This window comes from Oryctolagus cuniculus, chromosome 17, assembly GCF_051225735.1.
Source record: "Oryctolagus cuniculus isolate XC-2025 breed Fujian yellow rabbit chromosome 17, ASM5122573v1, whole genome shotgun sequence".
Classification (NCBI taxonomy): domain Eukaryota; kingdom Metazoa; phylum Chordata; class Mammalia; order Lagomorpha; family Leporidae; genus Oryctolagus; species Oryctolagus cuniculus.
Window position 1 is genome coordinate 16,491,639 of NC_142883.1, and position 20,809 is coordinate 16,512,447.

A 20,809-nucleotide genomic window follows, 5' to 3' on the forward strand; every position below is an offset into this window, starting at 1 on the left:
AGATTTACAAATATTAATATATTCAGGTCTAAATTTTAATCTCACATGCACTTTAGTCCAATAAAAATACAAACATATATCAGTAACATACATACATGCACACACACACACACACGCTCACATATCAGTGGATTGGTATACATGGTTAGCTCAGCAAGTCTTCTACAATCATATTCAGAACAACTTAGATAAAAGTGTTCTGGAGCTTAAGCCTTAAGCATTACTTGGGGGACTGTGATTGTGTGGTTTAAGTTATTATCTACAATATTAAGCAACAATCATCTCTCAAAACAAGGGGTTAAAAGTGTGGAATAAATAGACAGTGTAGCCCCATAAAGCATAAGGGAGGATACTGCGCAGGTCTTTCCTCAAAACAAAGTTAAGGCAACATTTGAGTGTGATAATTCAAGCTTCAGACACTCAATGGATAAAGGATTATAGCAAATTCTTCAAAAAGTGAAGAACATCATAGACAACACATTCATCACAAAACTTTGCAGGGAATGCTGCTGTCATTTTTTTAAAACCCTAAAATAGAAGGAGGTCATATGCCACCTCTGAGTATTCTGTCATCACATATTAAGCAGCAACACTGGTTGGCCTTATTTTTCCCTTCTTAATATCCTGTTTTCTCTTATTCTAAGGACTGAAAGGAGAAATAAGCAGAGAATTTTTGTCTGCTTATCACACGTTATATACCTTTCATAGACTTTACATCATCCACCAATCTCTTCTGATACACCTTTCCAGCAGCTGTAAGAAAAGGCACAATTTAAATCAGAAAAAAAAAAAAAAAGAAGAAGAATGTGAATGGTCACATAGCTATGAGGCACCTGGGTAACTCTAGTAACAAAGTTTTTAAAATGCCTTTTCTGGAAAATTTGGCCTAATGCTCATTAAATAAAAATCATTTTTTGAAGAAAAACTGTCAGGGCTGGCAGTATGGCATAGCGGGTAAAGCCTCTGCCTGCAGTGCTGGCATCCCATGTGGGTACCGGTTTGAGCCCTGGCTGCTCCACTTATCTGGCTGTCCACTATGGCCTGGGAAAGCAGTAGAGGGCAGCCCAAGTCCTTGAGCCCCTGCACCTGCATGGGAGACCTGGAGGAAGCCCCTATTCCTAGCTTTGGATTGGCCCAGCTGGGGAGTGAACCAGCAGATGGAAGACATCCCCCCCCCCCGCCTCCTCTGCATTTCAAATAAATTCTAAAAAACAAAAAAACCCACAAAACTGTCTTGGTGACAAAAATGTATATAATGTTTGGCATTTTAGGAAATGCCTGGAGAGACTCTATCATTATTCAGAAATGATCTCACTCTTGTCTCCCTTTTCCTTCTCCTTTCCCTTCCTTGTAATAATCTCTCGCTCTCTCCTTCATATCATTCAGACCTCAGTAACCTGTATGCTTAACATGGTTACATTTCTGTCAACTCTGATAGTTCAAGAGCTTGGTGACTCCCGCATTAAATCGACATGATAGAGAACTTACCTCTCCCTGGTCATTTTCAGCACCTCTTAGAAGGAATAACTGAAGAAACAACATTATAAAATTGCCACCAATGACCCTTAATAGCAAGCTCCCTGGAAAGGCTACACTGGCATTCGTTGGGCTCACCATCGGTGGGAATGGCTTCCTGCAGTTCTGCACATTCTCCTTCTGTGAGCTCGATCCCCATGCTCCCCAGAACGTTGGGCAGATCATTGGCATCGACCTTTTTTCCTTTCAAAAGACAGGAATGTTAGTGCTTGACCACTCTGAGGACCTCTAATGACTGTGAATTATAAACATTTCATTAACTGTGCTGTATGACTTTTTACTTGAAGTAGTGAACAAATAGAAACATACACAACTTACAAATAATTATTGGGGAACCACAAAGACAACCTCATCGCCCTTAATTTTATAAAAGGAATAATCTATGGGTCACAGATTTGTGGGCATGTAATTTGCTACCAAGATTGCTCAGCAAGTTAAATTAATGGAAACTGACCATTTTGGAAGAGGAATCTAGTAATATGTGGAATATTATTAATAGTGATTTTCCCTTCACTTATGTCTACAGCATAAGGGATATTTGAATATTGGTAAAGTAAATCATTACTGATTTATTAAAAATATTCTGCCAATTTCTTAACAAAATACAGACTTTTAATTGTATACCTTAAATTTAAATCATGCAAGTAAATATATTACAGAATTTTGAAAGCAAATATAGTATGAAAAGATAATAAAGAAGGAAATGCAATGTGTTGAAAAGTATTTTATAATTAATAACTTTCCTAGTAATTTTTCACTCACCAGTAAAAGCTTTCATTGCATCCATCAACTTTGTTGTTTTAATCTTCTCATTAACTGTAAAGAAAAACAAATACAAATAAGCTATTGACACCGATGAAAAATATAGAATTTTAAAAATCAAGCAATATTCATATATTCTTCAAATTTCCCTAGATTTATCCCTAAAATGAACCAAAGATTTTAGAATGATTTCCAGACCTCCAATTTGTTATACTCTAGGAAGCTGAAACTCCAACCGTCAAGAGTGAGATATAAAATTAAGTCACCATTTTCTATGGGTTCTGTTTCATTGTCCTATGCCTAAACTATTTATACATTAAGCACAAGAACAGGATTTTCAACTCATATGTACTACATATTAACATTTGTATTTGGTTTTAGATATTGCCTTCTTATGTAATTAGTTGATAAATATGAGTTCCTGAGTTTTACCTTGAGACAAAGTTTCTTACTCTTTATTTTACATAATTAATAATCACTTTAGTGATTAGCCTGAGAAAACTAAAAAAATTATATATACATATAATCAAATTTTTTAAAAAGATTTATTCACTTATAAGAAAGGCAGAGTTTACGTTAGAGGGAGAGACACAGAGAGAGAGAGATCCTCCATCTGCTGGTTCTTTCCTCAACTGGTTTCAAAAGCCCGAGGTGGGCTGGTCTGAAGCCAGGAGCTTCTTTCTGGTCTCCCACATGGGTGCAGGGGCCCAATAAGCCAGCCCCTAAAAGACAAACATGTTTTCCCTTATCTGTGGTAACTAATAGAGTACCAAAAAATGTAATTTATAGCAGCAAAATTGACAGTTTATGTTTGATCATTATTTACAGCTCTTGTCTCTAGTGGTGAGGAACAGTGCTTTTTGCTTCGTACTATTTGTTGAACTCTTTATGTATAGAGGGTTAGCTTATTATTATAAAACATACTGAAATTATGTTATTGTAAAAATTTAAAGAAAGAATAAGAAAGGAAGGAGGAAGGTAAGTGGGAACATGGAAGGGAGGATAGGGTAGGAAGTATCACTATGCTATATCGGTATATATGAAATATATGAAATTTGTTCAGCTTATATAAGTAAAAAATTAAAACAAAAGCAGGCATCAAAATAAATATATTAATTAATTAATTTAAAAAAGTATATTAACATGAAAGCATAATACAACTCAGAAATTGGGATTTTTCAGATTGATTTTCCTTTATTAGTTGAAAAACATTAATACATTTAATTTACACAAATATTCTTGACTTTCCCATAATTCTATATGACAAATATTTAAATGGAAACTTAATGTTAAACAGAGAAATATTGACCTTGGAGAACATAAATTATTGAAAAGTAATTAGTAATGATTTTTCAGATTTTAATGGGTATATATAAAGAACAATAGTGTAGTTAGTTGTCCACATTGCCTTTAAATCTATGCTAAAATTTTTTTTCTAATTATATTCTGGTTCCAAAAAGAGAGAACAAGTAATAATTAATTTTAACAATTTTTGAGATATAATTCATCTACAGTTGATGTTACATGCAACCATTACTACAATCTACTTTTAGAATATTTTTACCACCCCAGAAAAAAACCTAATACCACTAGTCTGCAGCCCCTAACCCCTACCTTAACACATGCAATAATTAATTTTCTCTGTGTCAGGGAAAATATCAGAAACTGCTAAGTGTCAATTCATTATAGGAAGAGATAATTCCTAAAATCTAAATGAAAACATTAGTATGCAGTAATATAGACTTGCTTATTCCAGACATTACATGTAAATGAAACCATACATTAAATGATCTTTTGTGAATGACTTCTTTTATTTAGAACAATGTTTGTATTAATCCACTAAAACTCAGCTCTAATTCAGTTTTAGCTATGGTTTAGTATTTGTTTCTAGCCCATTGCTAGATTATGAAGGCCTAAGAATACAGCCCTTGGATCAAGGAGTCTGACTTAGAAGTAGGATATTATGCAGTCCTTTAATTAGGAAGGATTCCACACATTGTGACCTGAGTTTTCATGGCCCTTGACCCTGAGAAAATGAGGGAGCAATATTACATATGGTTATGGAATGTGTCTCTCATATTAATAATCTCCCATCTTCAACTTGCTTATCCTACTTCTATTTTCCCATTTTGTTTCCTATATTAACTTCTCTCCAGATTGTTTTTCAAATTACTCTCCCCAACGCTTGTCATTTCATTTGCTTTGTTATAGTCCTAATAATAGTCCTGTCTAGTTTATCAGGATTCTTTTGATTCTAAACTTAAAGGGGTTGCTGACATATTTCAACAAAGTGACAAGGAAGACTATCACCTCGTTTCCTTTCTGAATTCATTTCTAAGTTTTTATGAATGATTCTTTAATGACAGATACACTTTTTCAGAGGTGATATGTACTGCTCATATTCTCAGATTATCTTGATCAGTTCAAAGATTTACGTGCTCACCATCAACAGGTAGTTTCTCTATTAAATCTTTACTTTCCATTTCTGAGAGTTTCATTCCCATGTTTTGCAAAACACTGCCCAGTTCAGTGACATCAACAAGTCCTAGGGAAAAAAGAGAGAAATGTAAACAAAAATGAATAACCATAAAATGTGACAAAGCTATGAGTTACTGTGCATTCGAGATATTAGTTTTACCATGAAGACTAAGGCCCGATGAGGTATGATCAGTTATACAGATTGTCAGTAATGAAAGTAGAATTGAAATTTCTATCCTTGATTTTTTTTTGTGGGGAGGAGATCAGTTTACATAATTAGCTCTCAAATGTTGTAGCATAAGTGTTATACCATTTATAGAAATAGAGAAATCAAAAATCACATTCTGTTGACAGAACTTCTACATATGACAGAGAAATGTACTATTTGTCTTTTTGCATATGGCTTATTTCACTTAGCATAATGATATCTAGTTTCATCCATTTTGTTGCAAATGTCAGTACTTCATTGTTTTATGGCTGACTAATATTACAATGTGTGTGTATATATATATATATATATGACATTTTCTTTTTTAAAAATTTTTATTTGAAAGGCAGAGTTACAGAGTGGAAGGAGAGACAGACAGAGTGAAAGAGGACTTCCCTCCATTGGTTTACTCCCCAAATGGCTGGAACTGGGCCAATCTGAAGCCAGAAGCCAGGAGTCTCTTCCAGGGATCCCATGTGGGTGCAAAGACCCAAATATTTGGGCATCCTCCACTGCTTTTACAGGCACATTAGCAAGCACATTAGCAGGATCAAAAATGGAGAAGCTGAGACTCAAATTAGCGCCTATATGGGAAGCCAGAGCCACAGGGCAGAGGCTTTACCCACTACACCAGGGCACCAGCCCCCACATTTTCTTTTTAAAAAATATTTCTTTATGCATTTATTTATTTATCTATTTGAAAGTCAGAGTTACAGAGAGCGGGAGAGACAAAAATAGAAATAGAGCTTTTTCATTCAATAGTTCACTCCTGAAATGGTGACAACATCCGGGATGTGCCAGGACAAAGCCAGGAGCCAGGAGCTTCTTTGGGTCTCCCATGTGGGTACAGAGGCCAAAGCATTTGGGCCATCTTCTGCTGCTTTTCCAGGAGCATTAGCAGGGATCTGGATCAGAAATGAAGCAGCCAGGACTCAAACTGGTGAAAATATGGGACACAGGAGCTGCAGGCAGCGGGTTAACCTGCTGATCCTCAGTGCCAGCCCATGTGATGGAATGAGAAGGCCATGCCAAGATGGCCACTGGCAAGTGAGCATCAGTTACTCAGGAATGGCTTTGAAACCCACCTGGCAACAGGGCCTGCCTGGCAACAGGCTGTGATTGGATGGTTTTGCAAACCACATGGCAAATAGAGCCTGCCTGGCAACAGGTTATGATTGGATGGCTTCGGATACTGCCTGGCAACAGGCTGTGATAGTTAGGGCATAGAGTGCCCCTTGACCAGATTGGCTGCCTTGGCTATATAAGCTGTTGTACCAACTGAAATAAACAAGTCTGCGGGCTGCTTGCCTCTGGCCCGCTTTCACCCGACTCCCGGGGTCTGTGTGGTAACTCCGCGCCCCTTGTCCCCACCACGCTCCTCGTCTCAGAATGAATCCACAACAACATCTGTTGCCCAACATCCCTATATACAACATTTTCTTTATCATTTCCTCCATCCATGGACACCTAGGTTGATTCCATCATAGCTTGGCTGTCATGAACAGTGCCACAGTGAATATGGAAATGCAAGTATCTCTTTAATATGGGTTAATCTCCTTCAGATACATACACAGAAGTGAGATAACTGGATTATCTAAACTAAATCTAATTTATCTAACTAAAACTGTTTTTAGCTTTTAAAAAACCTCCATATTTTTTCCATAATGGTTATATTAATTTTTATTCCCATCAACAGTATATAAGGGTTCTCTTTGGTCCATATCCTCATCTGTACTTATTATTTTTAATATTTTTGATAATATCTCTTCTAACTTGAGAGGATATCTCATTATGGTTTTGATTGGCATTTCCCCAATGGCTAGACATATGAAACATTTCAAAATAATTTGTCGGCCATTTGTATTTCTTCTTTTGAGAAATGTCTATTCAGATACTTTGCCCATTTCTTAACTGATTGTTTTTGTTTGTTGTTGTTTTGCTGCTTATACATTCTGGAAATTAATCCTTTGTCAAATGAAGAGACTACAAATATTTTCTCCCATTGTCAGTTGAATTTACTCTGTTGATTATTTCCTTCGCTGAGCAGAAGCTTCTTAGTCTGATATAAGTTTATTTACTACCTATTTTGTTTTTGCTTCCTGTACTTTTGGGCCATATCCAAAATATTGTTTATTGTTGTCTCAAAGTATTTTATCTATGTTCTCATAGCTTCTATTTTCACTTTTATATCTTTAATCCATTTTAGGTTGATTTTTATAAATCAAAACAAGTATACTTTTAATTTCCTTTTCTTCTCTATTATATGTTAATTAGGCTTTCTAGTATTAAGTTGAAAATGGATGGTGGAAGAAATAGATCACTGTGTCTTGTTCCTCTTCTTATTGGAGAAGCTTGTAGTTTCTCACCATTAAGCATGATGTTACCTGAGGGTTTTTTTTTTCTTATTCCCTATTAAATTGAGAAACTTATATTCCTAGGTCACCAAGAATTTTTGTTGTGGGGAGCAAACCGGACTAGACTGTTACTGGAATTAAGACTTATTCTATGCATCTGCTCTCCCACAATATGGCGCTGGGAGAGAAGTAAACAGCTTCCGCACAGCTGCCTCCAGTTCAACCAATTAACTGTAGGACTTGCTCCTGATTGGAGAGCAGCATACTCGGCGTGTGGGCAGCCGAGTTGGGATTGGCAGAGAAGGACTATAAAGGAGGAGAGAGACGGCATGCACCAGGAACATCTATGGGGAACACCTAGCTGAAGGAACACCTGTGCAGCCCCCGAGAAGAGCCGGCTGGCGGTGTGCCGCTCCCCTGCGGAAGTGGGGAATGTGGCCAGGGGGAACTGCCCTTCCACGGAGGTGGAAGGGATAGTAGCCAACCCGGGAAGAACCAGCAGCAAACCCGGGGAGGGCCGAGCAGACAAAAGAACAGCGCAGGGTCCAGTGTTGCTCCTCCACGAAGAGGGGGAGCGACATAATGGTGCCGTGACTCGGATATGAAGCCTAGGCAGGACTTAGTGTCGTTCCTCCATGAAGAGGGGGAGCGACATAGTGGTGCCGTGACTCGGATAGAAAACCTGACTCGGATAGGAAACCTAGCTCGGATAGGAAACCTAGGACGGATAGAAAACTTAGGAGGGAAGAAACGTGACTCGGATAGGAAACCTAGGACGGATAGCAAACTTAGGAGGGAAGAAACGGGAAGAACTGGGAAATTACCGGAGAGAGAGACTAGCAAACAGCCTAGGGAAAAGCCGGACGAAAAGGGTGCCGGAAGAAGCTGTTGAAAGCCTAGGCATAGACTCGTATACGGACTACGGGGGGAAGCTGGGAGAAATCTCTAAGGTCGAAAGCGAAAGTGAAAGCTAGAACAAACAGACTCGGACGTGGACTGTGGGGAGAGGCCAGGAGAAATGAGGGAGGAATGTCGTTGGAGGAGAGCTTGGGGAAACATACCGGGTAGAGAAAAATGTTAGGGAAATTGAAGCCGCGGGGGGCAGGCCGAGGCGGAAACGAAAGCCACTTTGGGGTTCTCAAGTTAGCCCGGGAATAGGGGGCGAAAAGTTGAAACCAGAAGCTGAGACGCAAGCCAGATTGGGATCCGTCTGATTAGCCCGGGGAGCAAAGGACGGGAAGCCAAACCGTGGGGCGGAGACGTACGCTGGGTTGAATTCGCCAGGCTAGCCCGGGGAACTTAGATTGAATCCTAGTGGCGGAGACGCAAGCTACGCTGTGTTACTCGCGGAAGCCGCCGCGTGCAGAGAGAGCACGGGGCGTGAATAGATAGGGAACGCTGGCATAGGCCGTGGTTCAGACGCGAAAGGGTTAAGCGTGGAGACCGCGGACCGCGCAAAGCCGGGAAGCCGCGCAGATGAGGCGCGGGCTGAAGCGGCTCAGAGCCGGCGAGGCGCGGAGAAGCAGCCTCGGGGCGGAGCCCGCTGGCGGGGCGAGGCGCCGGGAAGCTGCGCGGAGCCGTGAAGCTGCCGGCAGGGCGAGGCGCCGGGAAGCCGCGGGGATAAGAGAAAACAGAAGTTTAGAAATGGAATGAGAGCGGGAAGCTGCGGGGATAAGAGAAACAGAAGTTTGGAAGTGGAGTGAGAGAAATGGGAATGTTGGCAGATAGAAGTAAAATGGGAGAGATAGGAATGCCCGGAGATAGAGAAATAGAGAGAAATAAGGCCTCCCCTCAACATGCCAATTAGAAGGCTTGGATTCGGTCTGCCCGATTAGTGAGGCGATGAGCACCTGGGCGGCTAGCCGCAGGTCACCGAAGACAGGCACGAATTAACATCAGTAAGGCTTCCCCACAATACAACAATGAGAAAGCTTGGATTCGGTCTGCCTGATTTAAGGCGGTAAGCGCCAGCAAAGCTCGACCAGAGTATGAGCTGCAGGTCACCGAAGATAGGCACGAACCAACACTAATAAGTCTCCCCCCCAATACGGCAATGAGAAGGCTTGGATTCGGTTTGCCTGATAGGTTTTGTAAACACCTGCAGGCAGTTCTAGCAGAGCAGAGCATGCGCTGCAGGGCACCGAACACAGGCACGCATCAGCGCCTAAAAACCTCCTCACAACATGGCGAAGAGAGGACCCGGATTTGGTTTTCCTGATTGATAGGACTTGTAAGAGCCTGTGGCAACTCTAGCAAGTAGAGCAGAGTGTGTGCCGCGGGACACCGAAGACAGGCGCGTATCAACGCCAAAAAATAAAAAGAAAGGGGGATCTGTGGGGAGCAAACCGGACTAGACTGTTACTGGAATTAAGACTTATTCTATGCATCTGCTCTCCCACAATATGGCGCTGGGAGAGAAGTAAACAGCTTCCGCACAGCTGCCTCCAGTTCAACCAATTAACTGTAGGACTTGCTCCTGATTGGAGAGCAGCGTACTCGGCGTGTGGGCAGCCGAGTTGGGATTGGCAGAGAAGGACTATAAAGGAGGAGAGAGACGGCATGCACCAGGAACATCTATGGGGAACACCTAGCTGAAGGAACACCTGTGCAGCCCCCGAGAAGAGCCGGCTGGCGGTGTGCCGCTCCCCTGCGGAAGTGGGGAATGTGGCCAGGGGGAACTGCCCTTCCACGGAGGTGGAAGGGATAGTAGCCAACCCGGGAAGAACCAGCAGCAAACCCGGGGAGGGCCGAGCAGACAAAAGAACAGCGCAGGGTCCAGTGTTGCTCCTCCACGAAGAGGGGGAGCGACATTTTGTCATGAATGAGCATTGGATTTTTGTCAAATGCTTTTCCTTCATCTATTGATACAATCATGTGAGTTTTCTGCTTAGCCTGTTGATGTGATAGATTATATTAATTGCTTTTTTAAAAGATTAACTTGTTTATTTGAAAGGCCCAGCCTCTCGCTCTGATTCCTGGCCTGTAACATGGTACATCATCCACACGTGCTCTGCCATTGCCTCTGCTGCCCTCACCAGAGTCCAAACCAATAGAACTGCCTGATTGAGAATGTGAACCTTCAAAACTGATCAAAATAAAGTTTGTTGCCTCGGGATATTTCAATGTAAAAATGAAAAGCTAACTAATACTGAGGGGGTGGGGGTGTTTGATATGAATTCTGAAGCAGGGTTTAGATTACACATGGCTCAAAGAAATGCTACATTAGAAAATGGCTGCCACAGGACTAAGAGTGAAATATTGCTGTACTATCAGTTAAATAATGCCAGCTGGTATTGAAGTGTTAGTCTGACTAGAGTAAAGAAACTTCATTGGGGTTGATGCTGTGGTGCAGTGGGTAAAGCCGCTATATGGGTGCTGGTTCTAGTACCAGCTGCTCCATTTCTAATCCGGCTCTCTGCTATGGCCTGATGAGCAGGACAAATAGCTGGACAAATAGCTGAGAAAACAGAAAGGCTACACCTCAGAAGTATACACCACATCCTAGAGTAAGGCTATTATAGGTCTTCAATATCCAATACAGTGGCCACTAGAGAGACATGCATCCATTTAAATTTAAATTAAATGATGATAATAATAAAACTTAGTTCTAACAAACCACTAAACATATTTTTAAAGATTTAATTATTATTATTTATTTGAAAGACAGAATTACAGAGAGAGGTAGAGACAAGAGAGAGAGAAGTCTTCCATTTGCTAGTTCACTCCCCAATTGGCCGCAACAGCCGGAGCTGTGCCAATCCAAAGCCAGGAGCCAGGAGCTTATTCTGGGTCTCCAAAATGGGTACCAGGGCCCAAGGAAGCAGGTCTACCTGCTATACCACAGTACCAGCCCACATGAATTGCCTTGTGAATGTTGACCAGCCTTGCTAACCTGGGTTGAATCCCACTTAGTTGTAAATAATCTCTTTTATAGATAGTTGAATTATATTTGCTAATATTGTACTGAGGATGTTTGTATCTATTTTCATAAGAGATATCAGTATGCCATTTTTTCTTATAATATCTCTCCCTGTTTTGGTAGCAGAGTAAGGCAAACCTCAGAGAAAGAGTTCAGTGAGTTCGGCGCTGTGGTGCAGCAGGTAAAGCCACCGCCTGCAGTGCCGGCATCCCATATGGGCGCCAGTTTGAGACTCAGCTGCTCCATTTCCAATCCAGCTCTCTACTGTGGCCTGGGAAAGCAGTAGAAGATGGTCCAAGTCCTTGGGTCCCTGCATCCATGTGGGAGACCTGGAATAAGCTCCTGGCTCCTGGCTTCAGATCAGAGCAGCTCTGGCTGTTGTGGCCAATTGGGGAGTGAACCAGTGGATGGAAGACCTCTCTCTCTGCCTCTCCTTCTCTCTCCGTGTAACTCTTTCAAATAAATAAATAATTCTTCTTTTTTAAAAGAAGAAATAGTTTAGTAACTATTGTCTCTGCTTCTAGAAATTGTAGAGAGTTGGTAAAGTTTCTTCCTTAAAGGTTTAGTACAATTCACTTGTGAAACCATCTCGGCCTGGTGCTTTTTATATGAAAGGTTAATTATTAACCAATTTCCTTAACAAAAACAGGCCTATTCAAATTGTCTATCCCCTCTTGTTTGACATTTGGCAGCCTGTGTACCCTTTAAAGAACTGGTCTGTTTCATTGAGGTTATTACATTTGTAAGCATAGAATTGATCCTGGTATCCCTTTTGTTCTCCTTTTAGTATTGGTGGGGTCCCTACTGATATCACTCCTTTCCCTTCTGACATTAGTAATCTGTGTCCTCTTTCATTTTTTCTTTGTTAGTTTGGCTGCAGGTTTATAGATTTGTCTTTTCAAAGAACCAGATTTTGGTCTTGTTGATTTTCTTTATTGTTTTCCTGTTTTCAATTTCATTGAAATGTTCTAGTTTTTATGATTAAAAACATTGTAAATCTCCTTTCAAATAAATAAATAAAACTTTTTAAAAATCCCACAACTATAGCCAGCACTGTGACACATTAGGATAAGCCACCATCTGCAATGCCAGCATTCCAAATGGGCACTGTTTCAATTTCTGGCTGCTCCACTTCTGATCCAGCTCCTTGCTAACGCACCTGGGAAAGCAGCAGAAGACGGCCCAAGTGCTGCACTCACATGGAAGAACTGGAAGAAGTTACTGGTTTCTGGTTTCAGTCTGGCCCAAATATTGTTGTGGCCATTTGGGGTGGATGAAAGATACCTCTCTCTCTCTACCTCTGCCTCTCCCTCTCTGTAACTTTGACCTTCAAATAAATCTTTTTGAAAAATCCCCCAATTTTACTATAACTTTAGAAAGACCTTGAGGTTAAAAAATATTTTTTATGAAACTTAATGGCTCCACATCTAGATTCATTTTTCCTAATGATTATATGATTGCAAGCAATGGAAATGAAACAGTGAAGACGACCTGAAGATTCTTATAGATAGGCAGCACCAAAAATTCAGAATAAATTAATAAGAAAGTATTTTAGGTGACAGTGCCTATATTACACAATGATAGAAAGAAATAGATCCTTAATAAGGTAATGATTGACTTGTCTAAGGTTATTACATGGTCAGGTTTATGTTCCATAAAGATATACTTGGCCCCACTGGAATACTCTAAAGTTAATATCCTAAACTTGTATTTACTGGGTTTGGGGATTAGTTCAACCATAATTCAGAATTTGTTAAATTTTAGCATTTGTCTATAGTTCATCAAGGGAGATTAGGAATCCCTGAACATAGTCCTTGAGCCATGGAGTTAGGTTCAGGAATATGAGGAATATAAACAGTCACTAAGTAGGGAAACTGGGCATTCAGGCATTCTACACGTTCAGGCCTCAATGTTACCTGCTCTTTCCCAGGAAGTATTTCGAGGGTTCTATCATACTAATCTGGTAGAAAATTGGTATCACATTCCATGCCTCCTTGACTCTTTCTGTCTTCTTAAATGTCCATGGTAAACAATTGTGGGGCCAGCAAGGAGAAATGTTATTTTTTCCCGTTTTCCTATGTGTCTTCCCTCCTCACAACAGCACTGCCTTTCTCTAATTCTCCCTAGGTCTAGAAGTGGTACTGGCCACTCTCAGCTGAACTAAAATTGCTGAAAATGTCAAGAGAACAAAAATATGTTTGCTTACAGTCCGAGTTTTCTTTAATATTTAGTCTTTTTAATATCAACTAGGAGTGTTCAGAGACTCTTACAGAAGCACATATTTTACAGACGTACTGAACATTTTAAATGTATTTCAAATACTCACCATCAACTGGCAGATTATGTATCAGATCACTAGTTTCCTTTTCAGCAAGATTCATCCTCATCCTTTTCAAAAGAATATCCACTTCATTGATATCACTAATCCCTTCTTGGGAAAAAGAGAATAATATGAGATTTTACTGTGAATTATGATTATCAGATTCATGAGAAAGACTAAGGTTCAATAAAGTCTGTTCATATATATCAAGAGGAGAGCAATAATGGTGTTGGAATTAGAATTGAAATATTCTAAATGGATAAATAATTATTAAATTGTTTACAGCAAAGTGTAAAATAAATCAGAGATGTCAGTGAGTAGAGCTTATTTTTGTTTTCTGAACTTCCAAATTAAGATACTTTATCTGTTGACCAAAAATTGTGATCAGGTTCTGTTTCCAATTATTTAGAGGACTATGCTATTCAGACCAACCTTCCTGTGGAAAACAACTGATATATTCAATAAGATATTAAATGCACTGAGGAGCTCATAAGAGAGTAAAATAATCCCAGTCCAAAATCTAATGGAAGGCAAGAATTCAAAAGGCCTCAGAGAGTACAGATGAACAAAATCAAATTCTTGGACCTAACCAAAAAATATTCTGTCCCTGTGAGCCTGGGAACCCAAAAGGCTGAACCTTCAGCCCAGCTCAGAGTAAACAAGAAGTAAACCTACCATACCCCACTCTCATGCCGAGTAGACTGCTAGTGGCAGTGGGGAGTTACTCTGGATCAGAGAAAACAGAGAGAAAAAGTATCCCTGAAACAGAGTCTGAGCAGACTCCTGCACAAACTTGAAGCTAAGGTTCACTTCACTGTGACAGTGCAAAACGTCTCACTCATCCTGCACTGATCCTGTCCAAATGTCTAGGAGAAGAAAAGGTAACTATTCTTGGAAATGTACTTCCATCTTAGCCTCAAATGTTCCTTTCAATTGTACAAGGAAAAAGCTCTCAGTTAAAAGAATCTGATCCAGAAAGAAACAAGGCATCTGAGAGAGAATAAATAGAAACAATTGGTAGCAGTAATGGAAACCCCCCCAAAAAATATTAAAATTTAAGTAAATTGTAAAAGGAAAGTAAGCAGAAGAAATGAAGGAAACAAGCAAACAGAAGCTATATAGGATTATGAAAGATATTCAGGACCACAAGTCATTTATCTGCTACCACTCACCCACCAGTGAACTAACATGGTAGACTAATCCCTTAGGGCAACCCTTGACCTGGCACCATATACAAGCGCTGCCTCTCCTACCTCAGACACATAATGGCGTGCTTACAATATCTGTGAAACCCTCTTACTGGGAACACACCCAGTGAGGTATATAAGGCAACATCTACCCTCAGCAAGGTACATCCAGCCTGATTCCACGGAGGCCTAAGCTACAGCCAAGTGGGTACATCACCATATGGTCTGAATTTGATTCAGAAAGATGCATATACATGCATATACATATGTACATGTATGTTTGTATAATGTGAAAGATTTTTCTGCTGAATCTAAATTTGAAAGGATAGTCAACATTTTTGTTCCAAAGAAAACAAGTGATGTAATATATGCTTCTATATTTCTCCATCATTTTGGTATTTTAACTAGGCTTGATGATAAGGAGATATGTAACTAAGAAATTAATTTTTTTCATAAAGATATAGGTTACACAGCAAATGAAAGATGAAAAACAAAGAAACAAAACAAATATACTATTACTATAAGTGACACCAAAAAGATTTTCCCAAAAAGAAATCAGATCCAGGATCAGGGGTTGGGGAAGAAGCCTATTGCATTTGTATATGAGAACAGGAATGAAGAGTTAGACCTACCTATGTTAAAATATTATATGGATGTTAATTTAAAAACATTTTATCAGTGCATGAGCAAACATACCAAATATGGAAATATAAATTAAAAAACAAACAAAGGCATGTATAAATTAAGTATGTAAGACTTGGATTAAATCTAATATAGAATGAGAAGGGGGCCAGTGCTGCAGCTCAATAGGCTAATCCTCCACCTGCGGCGGCGGCACACCAGGTTCTAGTCCCGGTCAGGGCGCCGGATTCTGTCCCGGTTGCCCCTCTTCCAGGCCAGCTCTCTGCTGTGGCCAGGGAGTGCAGTGGAGGATGGCCCAAGTTCCTCACCCAACTGATCACTGACAATACATGTGGCTTAGTTGTGCAATCAAAATATTGCTTAGTTTTTTTAATATTATACAGAACTACAGAAATTTACTTTTATTTTAAAATAGGAGTGTAAAACAAACATATATCATCCAGACTAATGATAAACAGAACTTTGCTAAAGAATCCTACATAATGGAAGCAACAGTAATGGGTTGATAGTGCATGTATGGAGTCAAAATGTCTGCAGATGTTAGAAGAACTTCTCATATTTAGTGAGTGGTTCTAGATACATGTACTTTACATGTATCAGTTCATTTGATTCTCACAATAACTTTAGGTGATTTATAATCATTATCCCATTTTATAAATGAGGAAACTGGATAATAAGAAATTAAATAACTTCCCACAGTTGCAGGGGCATTAAGTGGAAGAAGCACTCTGGCTTCAAAGCCCACAATCCTTTAACAAAAATCCAACTTTCAAAATACCAATGCAGAATAGAGAAAAGATAAGCTGAATTTCACAATGGACAGATGAAAATAAGCCTGCAGCTTGAGTCAAAAAACTGACAATTAGGCTTCTGACCACCAATACCTAACCCTCTTTAATATGTTCAGCAAAGTGGATGAAGCACCAAAGAAAAACTAAAACATGACAGTATAGTGGACAACATTTGTCACAGACTTCTACAGGGAATGCTCCAAATTGTCACTTCTCCAAAAGGCCTACGTGTGACAGGAGGCAGAATCTCAGCTTCAGTAAACTTATTTCACCAGGTATCCCTTCCCGTCCTTCTCTGTTGTTTCAGAGCTTAGAGGAGGAGGCAGTAAGGCATCTCACAAGCCTATTCTTTTGTCTTACGTTTATTACTAAATTTCCTTCAATTAAAAGTCAAGAAATTTAAGAGGAAACACAACAAATTAGTAGAATGAAATCCACTGCAAAAATCTTTGAACTTTTTTTTAACTTTTATTTAATAAATATAAATTTCCAAAGTACAGCTTATGGATTACAATGGCTTCCCCCCGCCATAACTTCCCTTCCACCCGCAACCCTCCCATCTCCTGCTCCCTCTCCCATTCCATTCACATCAAGATTCATTTTCAATTATCTTTAAATACGTAAGATCAATTTAGTATATATTAAGTAAAGATTTCAACAGTTTGCACCCACACAGAAACACAAAGTGTAAAGTACTATTTGAGTACTAAAACTAGTTACTTTTAATTATGAGTGTTGTTTAACTATATTTCAAATCAATTTCTAGGGGAGTATAGACTACTTTTAAAGGTATATTACAAACCATTCATTGCATTGTAAAATGTTATTAAATTGGATACAAATAGGAGCATAAACTTGTGTGTGTTAATTTTGAGAATTTCACATTTAGGAGAGATTTTATTTCATCCAATAATCTTCTCCAGCAGTTATAAAAATAAAGACACAACACATATCAGATATCTCAGAGTAGCATCAACAAGATAATTAGATATTTTAAAAAATGATTTATCTGAGAAATGTACTCAATCATCCCGTCAAACAAAACCTGGGCCAGGAAAAAGAAAAGATAGCTAAATGTGACAAGTACTTGCACATGTAATTTTTGGCAACTGAGGCAAATGTAAGGGGAACTCTACTACGTGGAAATGTTCCCTTATCTTGCTTTGCCCTTTTTCTTTTCTGATTTATCCTTTATGTTCCTTTATCTTTCTTCACCTTTCTTCTTCTCTTATTTATCCTTCCTTTCTTTTTATTAAACTCTTCAGTGACTTAAAATATTAGGATTTTTTTCCACTGGGACCTAACTTGATAGTAATGCTTATGGCCCTAGTGACACTTGCTTTGCTCACTATCAGTTGGCAGTATTTTCTGAAGCTCTACAGTTTTCTTTTTTTATCTGTGAGCTGCATTCTCATGTTTTCCAGAACTTTCTTCAGGTCACTTATTTATTTATTTTATTTATCTGACAGGCAGAGTTAGACAGTGAGAGAGAGAGACAGAGAGAAAGGTCTTCCTTCTGTTGGTTCACCCCGCAAATGGCCAATGCGGCCGGCGCGCTGCACCGATCCAAAGCCAGGAGCCAGATGCTTCCTCCTGGCCTCCCACACAAGTGCAGGGTTTTGAGTTGAATATCACAAGTTTCTCTGTAATAATCTTAACAGTTTTATTTCCCATTTACTATAGAAATAAGTCCTTAGAAAATAATGAATAATATAAGTATATCGGTCGTTTGTTAAAATATAATCAGGCCAGCGCCGCGATTCAATAGGCTAATCCTCCACTGTGGCGGCGGAACACTGGGTTCTAGTCCCAGTCGGGGCACCGGATTCTGTCCCCGTTGCTCCTCTTCCAGTCCAGCTCTCTGCTGTGGCCCGGGAGTGTAATGGAGGATGGCCCAAGTGCTTGGGCCCTGCATCCGTATGGGAGACCAGGAGAAGTACCTGGCTCCTGGCTTCGGATCAGCACAGTGCACTGGCCGAAGCAGCCATTGGAGGGTGAACCAATGGTAAAGGAAGACCTTTCTCTCTGTCTCTTTCTCTCTCTCTCTCACTGTCCACTCTGCCTGTCAAAAAATATTATAATCAGGGGCCAGCTTTGTGAGGTAGGGAGTTAAACTGCCAGCTGTAATGCCAGCATCCTTTATAGGTACCAGTTTGTGTCCTGGCTGATCCACTTCCAATCCGGCTCCCTGCTAATGTGACTGGGAATGCAGCAGAGGCTGGCCCAAGTGATTGGCCTCCTGTCACCTGCATGAGAGATCCAGAGGAAGCTCCTGGCTTCTGGCTCCTGGCTCCAGCATGGCCCAACCCTGGCATTTCAGCCATTTGATGTGTGAGTATCTTCCTTTCTATCTCTCTATAACCATGAGTTTCAAATAAATAAATATATCTTCTAAAAGTTTTTAAATAAAATTTCATAATCTAAAATAATTTAATCATGATAAAAATTAACATGTATGAGTCTGTGTATATTGATAAAATGCTATTAAAAAGGGTGGGAACATGGGCAGGAGGGATGGTAGGGTGGGAAGTACCACTATGTTTCTAAAGCTGTATATATGAAATACATGAAGTTTGTTTACTTTATATAAAAGAAAAATTTTAAATAATGAAAATAAAACATAGTATAAATATGAAGGTTACATTTTTATAATTTGTCCCTCAATAGAAAAATGTTTTAATTTTTCATTTTTCTAAAGATTTTTCTTATATTAAACAATAAGTTAACAAATGCATGTATGTTAAATTTTGATGTGACACTGAGATGTGAAATTGGAAATATATGTTGGCTATGGAATTTCATACCATTTACCCCATTCAAAACCACAAAATCACACAAAGAATAAAGCTGAAATATGATCTCAGTTCAGTGAGGTCCAGGTTAAGATCATATTTGTACTGATAAGTCGGTTTCAATGATGCAACTTTTATTTTTTGGTCACTTTCACTATGGGTTTTTTTTTTCATTTTTGATTCTCTTTATATACAGAAGATCAGTTTAGCATATATTAAGTAAAGATTTCAACAGTTTGCTCCCACACAGAGACATAAAGTGAAAAATACTGTTTGAATACTAGTTATAGCATTAAATCACAATGTACAGCACACTAAGGACAAAGATCCTACATGAGGAGTAAGTGCACAGTGACTCCTGTTGTTGACTTAACAAATTGACACTCTTGTTTATGGCATCAGTAATCACCCTAGGATCTTGTCATGAGCTGCCAAGGCTATGGAAGCCCCCTGAGTTCACTGACTCTGATCATATTTAGACAAGGCCATGGTCAAAATGGAAGTTCTCTCCTCCCTTCTTTGATGACCTGTTCTTTCCACTGGGATCTCACTCGCGGAAATTATTCATTTAGGTTTTTTCCCCCCCCCAGAGTGTCTTGGCTTTCCATGCCTTGTGGGGAGCAACTCAGACTAGACTAAGTTACTGGAATTAAGACTTATTCTATGCATCTGCTCTCCCACAATATGGCGCTGGGAGAGGAGAAAACAGCTTCTACCCAGCTGCCTCCAGTTCAACCAATAAACAGCAGGACCTGCTCCTGATTGGAGGAGAGCAGCGTACTCGGTGTGTGGGCAGCCGAGTTGGGATTGGCGGAGGAGGACTATAAAGGAGGAGAGAGATGGCATGCACCAGGAACATCTAAGGGGAACATCTAAGGGGAACACCTGTGCAGCCCCCAAGAGAGCCGGCCAGCAGTGTGCCGCTCCCCCGCGGAAGTGGGGAATGTGGCAGGGGGAACCGCCCTTCCACGGAGGTGGAAGGGTCAGTAGCCAACCCGGGAAGAACCAGCAGCAAACCCGGGAAGGGCCGAGCAGACAAAAGAACAGCGCAGGGTCCTGTGTCGTTCCTCCACGAAGAGGGGGAGCGACATAATGGTGCCGTGACTCGGATAGGAAACTTAGGAGGGAAGAAACAGGAAGAACTGGGAAAATACCGGAGAGAGAGATTAGAAGAGCCTAGGGGAAAGCCGGACGGAAAAGGTGCCGGAAGAAGCTATTGACTCGGATACGGACTGTGGGAAAGAAGTTAGGATTTAAAGTGAAAGCAAGAAGAAACTTAGACTCAGATATGGACTGCAGGTTGAAAGTGAAAGTGAAACCTATAAGAAACTTAGACTTGGATACGGACTGTGGGGAGAGGCCAGGAGAAATGAGGGAGGAATATTGTTGGAAGAAAACTTAGGGAAACATACCGGGTAGAGAAAAATATGTTAGGGAGGATGTAGCCGCGGGGGCAGGCTGAGGCGGAGACGAAAGCTACCTTGGGATTCGTCGAGTTAGCCCGGGAATAAGGGGCGAAAAGTTAAAACCAGAAGCGGAAACGTAAGCCAGGTTGGAATCCGTCAGATTAGCCCGGGGAGCAAAGGACGGGAAGCCAAATTGTGGGGCAGAAACGTGAGCTGGGTTGAATTTGCCAGGTTAGCCCGGGGAACTTGGATTGAATGCTAGTGGCAGAAACGTGAGCTGGGGCTGTGTGACTCGCAGAGGCTGCCGTGCGCAGAGAGAGCGTGCGGGGCACAAGTAGATAGGGAACGCTGGGCTGGTGCGAGGCCGTGGTGCGGGCGCAAAGCCGGGAAGCCACACAGATGAGAGAAGCTGGC

General features: G+C 40.4%; 1 protein-coding gene across 1 annotated transcript in view; it reads right to left on the minus strand.

The window, feature by feature from the left end:
* The window catches only part of LOC100354814 (uncharacterized), a 279,056-nt gene that overhangs the window by 164,788 nt on the left and 93,459 nt on the right, over window positions 1–20,809 (minus strand). The window contains exons 10-14 of the mRNA XM_089318019.1: window positions 13,584–13,688; window positions 4,742–4,843; window positions 2,299–2,352; window positions 1,615–1,719; window positions 700–753 (exon numbers count right to left, since the gene is read on the minus strand). Coding sequence (XP_089174145.1) covers window positions 700–753; window positions 1,615–1,719; window positions 2,299–2,352; window positions 4,742–4,843; window positions 13,584–13,688 — 420 coding nt within the window. The remainder of the gene's footprint in view (window positions 1–699; window positions 754–1,614; window positions 1,720–2,298; window positions 2,353–4,741; window positions 4,844–13,583; window positions 13,689–20,809) is intronic.